Source organism: Tigriopus californicus, chromosome 6, assembly GCF_007210705.1.
Source record: "Tigriopus californicus strain San Diego chromosome 6, Tcal_SD_v2.1, whole genome shotgun sequence".
Classification (NCBI taxonomy): domain Eukaryota; kingdom Metazoa; phylum Arthropoda; class Copepoda; order Harpacticoida; family Harpacticidae; genus Tigriopus; species Tigriopus californicus.
The window spans coordinates 11,227,725-11,241,511 of NC_081445.1; the positions used below are offsets into that span (position 1 = coordinate 11,227,725).

Genomic DNA, 13,787 nt, shown 5'->3' on the forward strand with positions numbered 1-13,787 from the left:
CTATTACGCGAGGGAAAAAAACCGTATTTTTGCTCAGCGTGAGGACCCAACAAGTTTTAAATTGCAAAATGCCTGAGGGAAGAGAGAAGAAAAAGAGGAATATTAAATTTTGGCCGTGAATGGAAAAGATCTGCGAGGCTTGTGAGCATCGATGTTCAGCTTTCGAATATCGTTTGAAATGAACTGAGGGCATTGCTAAGACGGCAAAATATTGGCATCCATTTTTTTCCTTATAAAATGTTGATTGAAAGTCGACCTTGCTGGAACACATTATTTTTGAAAGGGTTGCACGTTGGGAATGGGATACATTACGTTTCTGCAGAACTGGAAAATGCAAGGTGTTTCCAGTTGATATTTGCTCTAGCATTACTATAACTGTTTTTTGCATCAGCACATCTACCATGGCATATTTCCTTGCATTGATATCAAAACCAAGTTGCCCTTGTTAATGGCTCAATTCAAAAATGAGCTATAAGTTTGCCTTGCTACAGCGCTTTTGACTCGAATGTAAGGATCATGATAAATGCCATTTTTCGATCAATAGAAGGAATGTGTCAAGCATCGTCGAATTACAATCTCTGAAAGTACAATTATGAATTTTCCCTATAAAAGTACAGCTTCCAAAACTGAAACTTCCAAGCACAAAGTTCAACAACAAAAAGTTCCAACGGCAAAAAGTTTCGAAGCAAAACACCCAAAATTATGAAGAGGAAGGCTTCGAAAAGGAACAATTTCGTGTAAACGAACAGCACTTATAATAGTCAAGTGGCAACGATTAATATTTTTCAATGAAGAAATGTGTCTTTTTTTACTTAGTTGTTTTCCCTTGGCTTATTGGTTTTTTATTATGCCCCAAAATTTGATAAGTATTGGTGTGTGGCACGTGGTTATTTTGGTTCTACTCTGCGTTCTGTACATGCTAATTGATGTGGTTACGTTGAAGCATTTGGAAATGAATTAAGTATTCTCGCTCTGACTCGGCTGGAGTAAACAATCCTTTATTTAGAATTCTTAGTCTTAGGAACGCGCCTTTGGACAAACGCTACAAGTGCTCCCATACAAAATGTAATGTAAAGAATAACTACATAAAGAACTACCTTGAATAACAATATTGAATAGAAGAGTGAATGAATTCATCCATCAGTTTAAGTTGAATGAATTAAAAGGTTTTTTTTATTGAATCGACGTACTCGTGGCACTTTATCAATGTTCCTCCCACACTAATCCATATATTCAAGAAAAACATGCCGAAATAGTGGATTGCAATATGTGAAATAAAATTAAACGGACTTTGAGCGGAGATTAAGCACATATCTGCTACCCAGGATCATTAGTTTTGCTCGAAAGCTATGCAAATTTTTCAAACAATGATGCTTCTATCAGAGAACCCTCCTGATATCCTGATAGCTGTCAATTGGTCCATTTGTTGATTTTAAAAAACTTTTCTTCTTCTCTCTTTGGATGACCTAGCCTTTCCTATGCCAAACTTTCTACACGCTCATTGAATACGGCAAGACGGCCATGTTTTTGTGGATGTTCATTGAAGGAGTTATCCTTTATCACATGACCACGGTGGCTTATTCCAGAGGACCGGCTAATCAAAATGTCTTCTACTTCTGTGGTTGGCGTAAGTTCATCATCATTTTTGCATATTTCTCTTCCCAATTGGCCTCTACGATGAGCTGCATTTTTTATTCAATTGTCCTTATCTGTTCTTGGATGACAATTTCTGTGGAGTTGTTTCGTCAGACGATAAGGATTTTGTCAACCTACGCAACGACCGTTTTGACATTGGTATCATTCTAAGCATGACTTTTTTGAAGCCCATCTTATGAAAGTAAATATGATTAAAGCTTTCTTGGCCTCACAAAGTTCGTTCGTCTTTGAATCGACCCCACGGAAGTATTTGAGAAGGAAGGCCAATTAGTGCGGACTTTATTTCCCCAGGGAATGGCGTCTCTCATCTCATTGGTGCCATTTCCTTTTACATCCTTTTCCCTTCATGTGGTTAAGATTGTGATAGGATTATGTCATGCCTAATTATTCGTGATTATTTACAGTGATACCAATCCCTTTGACCTTGATTTGGGCCTTCACAGCCTTCGACAAGAGCGACGGGTCTCATTGTGGCCAGGGATACTCGCTTCAATCAAACTATTGGATTTTTGAAGGACCTCGTGTGTTTTTCATCTTGGTATGTTAAGTATTCGTTCAAATTGTTTCTTGGCATAAAGCGATTGATTGTTATAACTATCCTACTGCAAATGAAGGAAGGAGAGAGTGGTCATTTATGAAAATCGTTTTTCATGCATTTAATTTTTACTCTCCTCAACGTAAAGGAAAATAAATGCCGCTGTTGGAATGTTTTTCATGGCTCTCTAGTCACGTTGATTTGAAGGAACTCTTGAGTCACAACTGAACAGACAGTGGATTTTTCCCACCTAAATTTGGCTTTAAACTGATTTGAATGAAAATTAGATCTTGAAAATCTGTCATTTCAAAATAAAACTGCATCTTGAATGGATGTAACATTTTTCTCATGGGATTTGCTCAAACTTGGCCTTTAAGAACAAATCTTTTAGCTTTTCATGACATTGTGTTGAATGAGAAGCTTGTGCAACCGCTCATTCTGTCTTTAGAACTTGACGGCGTAAAAACAGGTGCCTTCACTATTTTGATTTTCTTCAAGCATCATTTTTCCTAGCTGAGTGAAAAGCAAGTGACAGCCATTAAGTAAATAAAAATATATTACTTCTTTCATTCGTGGGTGGGTGTGGGCTTAACATTTAAGAACTGAATTGAAAATAAATCAATGTGCATTTTAGAAATGGAAATATGATTGATTTTGTCAATTTGGTCTAATTAATTGATGTTTGAAACAATACCAACCGTTCCTTGAAAAGAACTATAGCAATCCCATATATCCAATTTCTGGCTTTACAATTATAGGTCATACCATCTCCTAATACATTTCAACTTACATTTATTTGTATCGATAAGCACTGCATTCCAAAATTATGATTTCTTTCAGTCCCTTTTTCCTTTGATATACCAAGAAATCGTATCGTTGCGTTTTAGTTAGTGCCACACGGTACCATTAAATCAAACGCCTAAAATGTTGCTTATTTCGGAGACCATGGAAAACATCTTGGTCCTATTGAGTTTCAAGGATGATAATTTTCATAATTCAATGAAGCCCTGACGTCGCCGTACTTGATTCAATTTTATTGCTTTTTTATATTGCGCCATTTTGTCAATATTTCAAAGGCTTACTTTTCACACCCAAATGTGAAATATGGGTCCATTTTTGTGGCCTTGTCGGAAACGCGAAGTTGGACCTTTGTGCCCAAAACATCCAATATGTGTTTGAACTTCAAAAAATGAGAGGTAGAGTGAAATGAAATATTCTATTCATGATTCCAGCTCAATGTTCTTATCATTATGAATGTCTCCAGAGTGCTGTTCATGCACCTCCAAGGCAACGAGGAATCAACTGATGTCAATCAAATAAGGTAATAGTCTAGATAATCCGATGCAAAGGCCACCTTTTGGTATTCAATATGGTATAGCTTTGTTTGTTCAAAAACTAGGTCAATCGGGATTTTATAGAAACTTTCGGATCCTTCCTTGTCAACTAATGTAAGCGTGGGGCTATTAAGAAAATGAATCCCACTGTGGTTGGCATTATCGCTTTAGAATTAAACTATTTGTCTTCAACTAAACTGTTTTGAGCACAAACTGGAAGGTCAAATTCCGTTTAGCCTTTTTTTTTTTTTGGTTTGGTTTTTCACGGGCTTTTCTAACCGCTACAGGAATGTAATCCCCAGTACTATTAAAATGAAAGATTATAATTCGTCTATTTATTACCTTTCAATTTTTTATATGATATTTGGTCTACCAACGAATTTGAGTTGGCAGACCGAGCTAATCCTTGAATGTAGGGTTGATCTGGAATACTATCTAAAAATTTGTCCAAGTCTGACTTGAAAGATGCTACCGGATCAACAAGGCCTACGTATTCCCTACGAATATCAGAGGGAAGCAAATTAAACAATGAAGGAGCCCGAGAAAGAAGAGATGTGGACTTCATTGTTCGAACTAGCCTGGATTCTCGAAGACTTGAAGGTGCTCTCAAAACGCACATTAAGCCTCTACGGTACTAGAATTGACCCTAAACCCTGGTTGGGACAAAGCTCATGGATACTTTTGAAAACGTACAATATCAGATACCTTTCGTACCTTCTCCGAGTACTGTACAATCCCAACCGTTCTAACCTTTCCCAATACGAGAGCTCTCTCATTCCTGTGATGTTCCTAGTGAAACATCTTTGGACTTGCTCGACCTTTTGCAAACCTGCTGAACTCATTGGAGCCCAAATGGGTGAGGCGTATTCAAGATGTGGCTGGACAATCGACTTGTACATAGTTAGCATCGTGATGCTATCTCTGGACTTAAACGTGCGATATATCCAACCACACATTTGAAAAGCCTTACCCACCTTCAGCTGGATATGCTCATCGAACTTTCCATTATTTTGGAGGACTACACCTAGATCTTTCATAGATGAGACCTGCTCAATATCTTTACCTCCATTATCTACGAGTGGAGTATTTAAAGGAGTTGACCCAAATGTCATTGAGCGGAATTTCATTCCGTTCAGGGCCATATTACTCTCAGTTACCCAAGAGTAGATTCGATTTAAGTCCTTTGCAAGGCTACCTGGAATCTTGGCCATTCCTACCAGAAACTAACTTTGTATCGTCAGCATAAGAAGAGAGACTGGCAGTGATACTAAGCTTTTGAAGCGGGGCAACGAATATTATAAACAAGAGGGGCCCTAAGATCGAACCCCTGGGGAACACCTGACTTGACATCATGTATGTCACTAAGGGATCCCTCAACCTTAACCAATTGCTTCCTACCAGAAATGAAACTTTTTAACCAATAGAGAACCCTGCCTTGGATCCCAATTTCATGGAGCCTTTTAACTAAAAGCCCATGATCTACCTTGTCAAAGGCCTTGGCAAAGTCGAGATAAACTACATCAACTGATTCATGACTCTCTAGTCCCTCAATAACCCGCTCAATATGTTCAATCAGTTGGGTAACCGTGCTAAAATGTGCTCGGACACCCATGCTGGCTAGGAGGAAGGACTTCATGAATATCAAGAAATTCAACAAGTTTGAACTTCATGATCTTCTCAAACACCTTCGCAATATTCGAAGTGAGAGAAATCGGCCTGTAATTACTGGGGAGCGACTTATCTCCCCCTTTAAAAATTGGAACAACATGAGCTAACTTTAGTGAAGATGGAAACTTGCCCTGATCCAAGATGCAGCGCATCAAGTACGAGAAAACGGAGCGAGAACCTGTGAGCATCTCATCAGAAACTGAGATGTCACACCATCAGGACCAGGAGAGCTGGAAAGCCTCAAGTCCCTTATGGCCTCTAAGGCATCTTGATCTGTGACTACAAGATCATCTAAACGCTCAGCTTGACTAACCACGTCAATCTCAACAGACTCATCTTCAGAGCAATGAGCTGTTGCTTCCGAACTCAGTGGGGTTGAAAACACACTGGAGAACTGATCTCCAAGCATGTTAGCCATAGTCTCTACATTGCTAATGGCTGCCTCATCAACCTCAAAAGGCCCAACAGAGTGTTTCATTTTCCTCTTAGAGTTCGCATAAGAGAAAAATGCCTTCGGATTCGACCTGACCTCCTGAACCACCTTACTCTCAGTTTGTAACTGGTCATATTCGATGGAGGCCTTAATCTTACCCTGAACTACGTCCAACTTTTTTTGGAGACTAGCCACAATGACTGGATTCGAAGTGCTCTTCAGCCTTTTTGCTAGTTTGCAACTCTTTTTGAACAAAGTCTTCCTATATTTTGGAATTTTTGTCCGTGTACCACCTTTCGGAACACATTCAGAGATTGCTAAACTGGAGCAAACTTCCTTAAAAACTGAAACTAACTTATCAAAGGCTGCATCTATGGACGATTCCTGTTTCAGAATTGAAATCAGGTCAAGTTCTTCTAATCTTTCTATAATCAACGGCCAATGTTCATCTTTGAACTTGAACTTAGCCAAACCGACCTTTTTGGCCGGTTTTACTCTAGAGCACGCCGGCTTTTGAGTAATGGTCGACCCTATCTCAAGAACATGATGATCTGGCAGATTAGTAGGTGTCACATGGACATACTGGATCAGATCAGGGTCATTGGAAAAGACCAAGTCGAGAACGCTATTCTCTCTAGTGGCTACACCAACGTGCTGGGAGAAATTGCGCAAGATCGCGAATTCTTCCAGCTTTTCGAACAACTGAGATGTCGATTTCGAAATGGGAATATACCCATCAGGACTAACCTCCCACTCTACAACGCTAGCCGGAAAATTAAAGTCCCCTACAAAGAAAACCTTCGAGCAAACTGCCAGATCCAACTCATTTCCAGTGAATTGGAGAGCTGACGTAAAAGAGCTTACTGAACAAGAAGGGGGTCTATACATTGTAACAATAGACAAATCAAGACCTCGAAGATGACAAACTAAGACCTCAACTTCTCCATTCGACATTTGTACATGACTAATGTGCAAATCATGCCTAACATATAGGCATACGCCCCCATGTGGGAATATGGATTATCAGGGCGTATCCTATCACAACGAACTAAGTTGAAACCAACTATGGTTAGTTCTTCATCTAAGACCCCTGGCCGAAGCCAGGTTTCTGTTATAGAGATGAATGCAATCTCTCTCTCAACGGCTAGTTCTTCTAAGATCTTAACTTTTGTGCTGTCTTTTTTAGAAATCAGACAATGCACGTTCAAATATAGCCCCTTTACGGGCCTCTCTTTTGACGGACCAAGTTCACAAGATCTTGGACCATCCTCTCCAACCGTAAAAAATCCCTCTTATCAACAAAGCTACGTTCTACTGGAGGCAATGCATGAGCTAATGGGGATGGTTGGGTTTGAGGAATGGGTTGGGCAGCTACATTTGAATAGGAACGTATTTTGGGAATAGGGGTGGGGCAAGGAATATTAGGGAGGAGAGTTTTTATAGGAATAGGGGTGGATTGGGTATTTGAAGGAAGAGGAGGGAATTGGGAGAGAGGGTGGGGGTAGAAGGAGAGGGAGGAGGAAGCTAAATGGGTTAAGGAAGGGGGTGGGGTGGGATTAGGTTTAGGAATAGGGTCAGCTCTAAAACTACGGAACTGAGCTATCCTATTTCTCGGCTTTCTTTGCGTCCCTTCAACATGGACGGAGGTACACCGTACATTAAAGCATGTCTTAAGTCTCATGGACTGACGGCACATGTACGGGTGAAAAAAAGGACAATCTACCTTTGAACATCCCTTCTTACTATTGTACTTCTCAAGGCCGAACTTGAGAAGTTTTTGACACCATTTAGGGTGGTCAAACTGACAGCCTTTTCCTTCTTCAGGACAAGGCTGCTTTCGATAAACAGGACAGACTATTTTCTCTACAACTGTCTTTTCCTGCGCTTTTTCAGAAGGAGATACTACTTCAACTTCTACGTTGGTCAAATTAGTCGACTTCTCAACTACTGGGTGAGCCTGTTCTTCAAGCAGCACCCTGGTTTCATTAACCAAGCAACTAAAGCCTCTATAATAAACGGCTTATTGACTATGGAAGGATCCTTTCCAACTAAGACCAGGTCCAAAACATTGTCTAGCCTCTTTGCTGACTTTTCCTAAAATAGCTTCCATCATGAATGCAGGAGGAACTATCTATTAGTAACAAAATCAACAGGCCAAGAAAAGAGAAGAAAAGAACTAAAAAAGCTGTGCAATCTTGTCCTGAGATACAGGACAACAGAGCAAAATAGGAATGAAATACTTCACATCAAACTAACATACAAATCAAAGATGGAGATAGTAAACAAGAAGTGAGTGACAGAGAAAAGCAAGGAATCAAGAACATATGTAAACTAGGACATCAACAAGAAAACACAGAAATAAACTCAACTAACTGGTCGAACACAAAATAAATCAATACAGTAATGAACAATAAATTCTAACTCTAAAGGACCAATACAATCAAACTGAAGAACTACACATAACGATTTGGAACTAGAAAAACTACACTACAAATTGCGAGAAAGAAACTGCTAAAGCTAGACATAAACATAAATGAGCAATAAACTTATTAGGTTTTAAAGTAATTACGTCTTACCAAAGAGCCGTGAAAAACCAAACCTAATTGAGTGAATGAATGGCAATTCCCGTTCATTCACCCACACACAAACACCACGAACACTACACGTGCACAGCAACCAAGGAGCAACAGAGGAAGTCACACCTTGGTTCGAAATTCCTGGGAGATAAGAACGAGAGCAAACTAAATGCGTCTGTTCTCAGCGAGCTCCAAAACAGGAATGAAAATACTAGCTTGCTAGCTTACTATACTTGTAAATACTAGCGTTGGGGCAAATCCGGACTCGAGTCCGAGTGCACTCGAGTCCTTTACTCGAATGTGGAGGCATTGGCCAGACTCGAGTCTTTTAGAAAGGATTCGAGTCAGGACTCGTCAAAAATCAATTACTGACTTTTTTCGTTAGACGAGTCTTTTTGCGTCACCTGACTCTAGTGAAAGGCTCGAGTCCTACAAAAGTTAAAAAATCGGAGCACTCGCCCCAGCACTAGTTAATACCGTACCGGTTAATTTTTTGCAGCTTTTTCTGAACATTTATGAATCTTGAAGTGTCTAAGAATGCATTATTTGATGAAGAAGCTGGTTCAAATAGAGGTGTTTTTTTCAATGGTGGTAATACAAGTGGAATCTTACCTCCAATTCTTTTGAACCTAGTCAGCTAACACCTTGGAAAAGTATGTTACCGATGTCACAAACCGAGGAAAATAGAATGCATACCCCTCAAATCAGACGCCTTCACTAGATAAGGAGAAGGTTTTTCTCTCGACGACCTAGTTTGCTTTTGTTGATTCTATTTTGCTTCTAACGAGTATCATGTCCTAAGGAAGTTCCACAATACACTTTCTCCAATATTGTGGTCGTCAGAAGGCCGGCTATACAAAATGGTTTCAAGTAGACTTGTGTTCGCTTAGGCGTATTTGTTATGGAGATGAGGAGAGTTGATTGATGGGGATCTGTCTCTAATTGACGGCCAAATGACTGAACTTGCTTCTGGACCAGCGTGTCGAGATCAATTTGCTCCTACAGATGCGAGCTTTCCGATCTTTGCGTTTATAAAAGAGGCTTATGTCGGATCCCCGCTCTTTAAGTCTAAATCAAACACGTTCTCCGTTTCAGAAAATCACTTAAATCCTTGTTGTTCCTACTTCCGCTCCTGGGAATTACCAATGTCCTTCATCATTTGTGGCCGAATCCATTAAGAGGATCGTGGATCTCATTCGCCATTTGGAGTATCCTCACTCACTTCCTCTACTCTTTTCAAGGCATCTTTGTGGCCTGTGTTTACTTTCTATTTGATAAAAAGGTGAGTCGACAAGAAAATGGATCGATATATTATCTACGTCGCTATGGACATCTTCAAACATGGACAGCAACTTCAACTTTAAATGAAAAGCATTGTTCAATTATCAACGACACAAAAGTGCTGCAATCTTCTTTCAATAAAGCCAGTTACTCGAATTCTCTAAATCTACATTGATAATTTTTTAATAAATAATTAGATTAAACAATATTGGAGATATTTACAAATGTAAAAATATCTTCAAGAGGAGGGGAGGTGACATGGACAAGCCCTATAAATTCTTTTGCACTTCAACTTGATATTCTTTATGAGAAAATTCTCTGTACTAGTTTCCGTTTCGCTTGTTTTTAAAGAGCAAATTAATAAGTTGCATTGCGTAATCGTTTTAGAAGTCAATTCTTATGAAATTGGAAATCAAAATTGGAATTAATGTTACATATTTTAGTAATATGAATAGCAGATGTTGATTTTTGGCCTCACCGTCCATGTTTGGAGAGGTTCCGCTAGTAGTGCATAAATGTGCAGGAAAATTCCGTCTGTCGAAGATCAAAGCCACCTTTTACGTTAAGTCAATACCTTGGGAGGATGTCAAAAAGAATTGACCCCCTTGTTTTAAGCACTCACTGTCGTTCTTTTTCGTTTTTGCAAGTCTGTTTCATCGTGAACATACAAATACTAATCTATTCCATTTTGAATAGACATTAATCAAAGTAATTCAAAGACGTATTAGACTAGGTTACTGAACGCGTTGAACTCAATGTCAATCAATTTGTGTACCTTTCAGCCATCCATCCTGAAGGAAACTCGTTTATATTGAGCATTTGATGGAACTCTTCATTTCATCATGATCATCCCTGAGTTTCTTCCCTAAAAATGAATGGCATTTAATTGAATCGCTTTTGAATATTTCAATGCTCCTGGTGGAACATTGTAGTGAGATAAGGAGTGAATATAATTCAATACAAGTACTACAAGCATTTTCATCTTCAATGATGATGACTATTGTTCAATGTAATGAAAGTTTCAAGAGGTAGGCAATCGCTACAAATCAAGTGAAACATACTCTTTTGGTGTTAAACAACAATTTCTCATACTTAGAACAAATGACTCAACCTCTGATTAATGGGTCCGAGGAGATGATTCCCCTGTTTCTGAACTATTGCTCATTTTAGCTTATTAGGCTTTCCTATTATCTTCAGAAGATAACAATATTCGTAAACTTAGGGACGATAATTCATCTCATCAAGGTCCCGTATTAGTACACTTAGAAAGCCTAATAATCAATTGTTATGAGTGGGTTGTTCATCATATTTGCTAGGTCGAATTTTTTGCTATATTTTCCGCATAACACAGCTTTCTTTGTGAAATCTGTTTGGAAGAATTACACTCGTAACAAATGCTGAAATTCAGTGGTTGATGTTGGTATGCAAATTGCTGTTTTGATTGCTGGAATAAGTATGTAAAGAATGGCTTTTATGTGGGTACGTGTTTTTTGCGAAATTCCATTGATTTTCCTTTTTGAACTTCCAGACTGCCAAGTTTTTGTTTTTCAAAATGTGTCTTGTAAACTAATGACGCTAGGCAGGCGCCTTTATAATCTTAGATTATCTGTTACATCATTAAACGCTTTGAGCTAGATGGTCTCTATCAAGATGTCAAAATTTCACTTGCTTGATGCACTTGGGTAGTATGCCAACTTAGATGTTTGCAACCGATTTGTACGCCTTCAAAGTCAAAAGCTCGTCAAGGTAACGTCACAAACAAATGGCTCCAATTCGTCAAGTTTTTTTCATAGAAGAACTTGTCGTGCTATAACAAAATGACTAACTGACGTCCTTTTAAAACTACGAAGGCCACATGCGTTTCTAGTACAATCGATAGAAACGAGTTAAATCTGAAACTTCTCTATGTAGGTAGACGTTTATATTGAGATGAAAAAAGCGATTGATCGACTGAAACATATCTTATGGTCCACAAAATCGATACCCACGATGCCAGGTCTTTAAATCTGCGAGTAGAATTTATTACAAAACACCGAAAAAAACTTTCAAAATACACAAACCTTTCTCGCCGAGAGCAAAGTGTGCAATAACACCTAATCATCTCTTTCTAGGTCAAGTCAACGTTGTACACGTTCTGGATCTTGAAGGTAACTTTGCGAGATCGTGCCGGATCTCATTCCATGGTGGCTCCTGACCGTCGACCCAACTTCAGTGAAGCGCACAATCCGGCTGCCACTCCCGGTACGACCGTGGGCGTGGTGATGAATGCACCCATATCCGCCCATCAGAATGGCAAATCTCGGGAAAAGAGCCATTTGGAAGGGGATCTGATCCCCATGAAAACCAGCACTGTGACCTCACTAAAGACCAATGCCAAGGGCAGCAAAAGCTCGCCTAAGCGTCGGGCAACCATTTTGAGGACGGTTGAGCCTCGGGTGAAGAAGCGATCCTCCATCACCACGTTGAAGCCACCGGCTCGAATGCTGAGCTCGTTTCGGGTTTGAAAGTGGAGCTAAAGCCCAAGGGACTCGAAACCATGGATTTGGTTGGGCGAAAGCAATGCAATAGACACTCGAAGTATCCATTTTGAGCTGAATCTTCTCATTGGACTCTTTGTAGTGGCAGATGCAGACCCAGTGGTTGTATGAGAATCCATCGAACGAAGGCTCTGGACGAAATCGCCCACTTGGCCAGGAATAAAGGCTGATGGCCTTGTGGTGTGATGCCCGTGATTCCCTCCTGTTAAAGTATCCATGTACCTAAATGATGTCTAAATAAATTCGGAGATTGGACGTGCCCAGTATTGGTAATCTTGACTCGATATCGGTAAGGATAACGTGAGTTTTGTGCTTTTAACTCCAAAACTTGGGGTTTTACACTAGTTTTAGAGGGCAGCAATTAACGGTAAAAAGTAATGGATAGAAAATCCGGACGGAAATGTTTCAATCCATAGAAATTAGAGGAAGTTAAAGAAATGGAAGAAATCCTTAGAATACAAAAAAAAATTGGCCAAGATTTATAAAAAAGCAGTATTCATTCTAAATTTCCTTCTTACACTGCTGTCGGTACTCGGCAGACAAATATGATTCTTCAAAAGGGATGTTTTAGATAAAGGATGGCCCATGTCAACTGTCCTTGGCCTTATTTCTAATTTAAGCCCGCCAAAACAAATTTCTAATTTTCCGCAAGTGCCTTCTCTTCCAGTTGAGGAATGATTAATCCGGAAAAGTAAGGACAACCAAGTCACTGCGATTGACAAAAATATGTTCCAATATCTTAGCGGAAATTGAACGTACCGTTTGTGATAGAGATAAATCGAGATTATAAAAAAGTGGAACAAAGAGATTCTTCTTGATCAAAAACTTCTTTGTTACATTGGATATGGTTGGTTTTATATTGACCCAACTTTGGTATTGTTTCTAGTACTTTTTGAGTTATAGTACTTTGTAAAAAGACATTTATGTGGGCCACCTTTTACAGGAAAAGGGCATGAAATTTTTGATGTAGATCATGCAACATTTAAAGCTTTAAATTAAGTCAAAAATTCATCTTTTAGGTTAATCCTACTTACGAAAAGAATGTTTTTCATAACCTTATATCCTGTTTCAAGTTTTCATTGTAACATATAAAGAAAGCCAAGAATTTTGGACATGTTCAATTTAGTGATTGGACCAAATCAAATTTCAAATTCGAGGTTGCCAGAAAACCTGGTAAGTGAAAGCAACAGCCGATTCCATCGTAACGTAAAAATTTAAAGTTAAAAACAACCCTGGTTTGACGGAAGAAAAGTCAGGGTTACTTTTTGAGGCTAACTAACGGGTTTACGACATTCCACGAGTGATGTCATATGCCATTGAAAATGGAAATTGGCAGTCCTAGATGTAACCTCCCGCGATTGTTAATTTGGTCCCCCATTGCTAGTTCAATTGTAATTTATACTATCTTTATTAGCTGGGGTAATGGTAGAGCATCTGCTATCCAAATTATGAATTCTGATTCGATCCGAGGCTGGTCGTGTCAAAGCTTCTTTGCAGCAATCAAATTACAACATGGATTGCTGCTTTAACATCTTACAGCGGACATTTCGCAATATTTAATAAGTAATAATTCAAGGTCGGGAAAATAACTTGCTGTACCGTTGAGGGTAAATTCCAGATGGATGTCAGAACTAGTTTTCCTTACAGTAGCAACTCTTCACTTTAACTTGTGTGCACAGAAAACTACTCGCATTCAAAGCTCTAAGTTTGCTCCTCGACGGCAAAAAAAGTTATTTTTCCTGACTCTAGTAATAACAAATGTTGGCT

The 13,787-nt window shown here is 39.1% G+C and overlaps 1 protein-coding gene across 1 annotated transcript in view; it reads left to right on the forward strand.

The window, feature by feature from the left end:
* Window positions 1–12,280, forward strand: part of LOC131882060 (PDF receptor-like) — a 37,258-nt gene extending 24,978 nt beyond the window's left edge. Inside the window, exons 7-11 of the mRNA XM_059229093.1 lie at window positions 1,471–1,627; window positions 2,061–2,194; window positions 3,424–3,512; window positions 9,298–9,484; window positions 11,595–12,280. Of these exons, the coding sequence (XP_059085076.1) occupies window positions 1,471–1,627; window positions 2,061–2,194; window positions 3,424–3,512; window positions 9,298–9,484; window positions 11,595–11,987 (960 nt within the window). The 3' untranslated portion in view covers window positions 11,988–12,280. The remainder of the gene's footprint in view (window positions 1–1,470; window positions 1,628–2,060; window positions 2,195–3,423; window positions 3,513–9,297; window positions 9,485–11,594) is intronic.
* The last annotated feature ends 1,507 nt before the right edge of the window (window positions 12,281–13,787 follow it).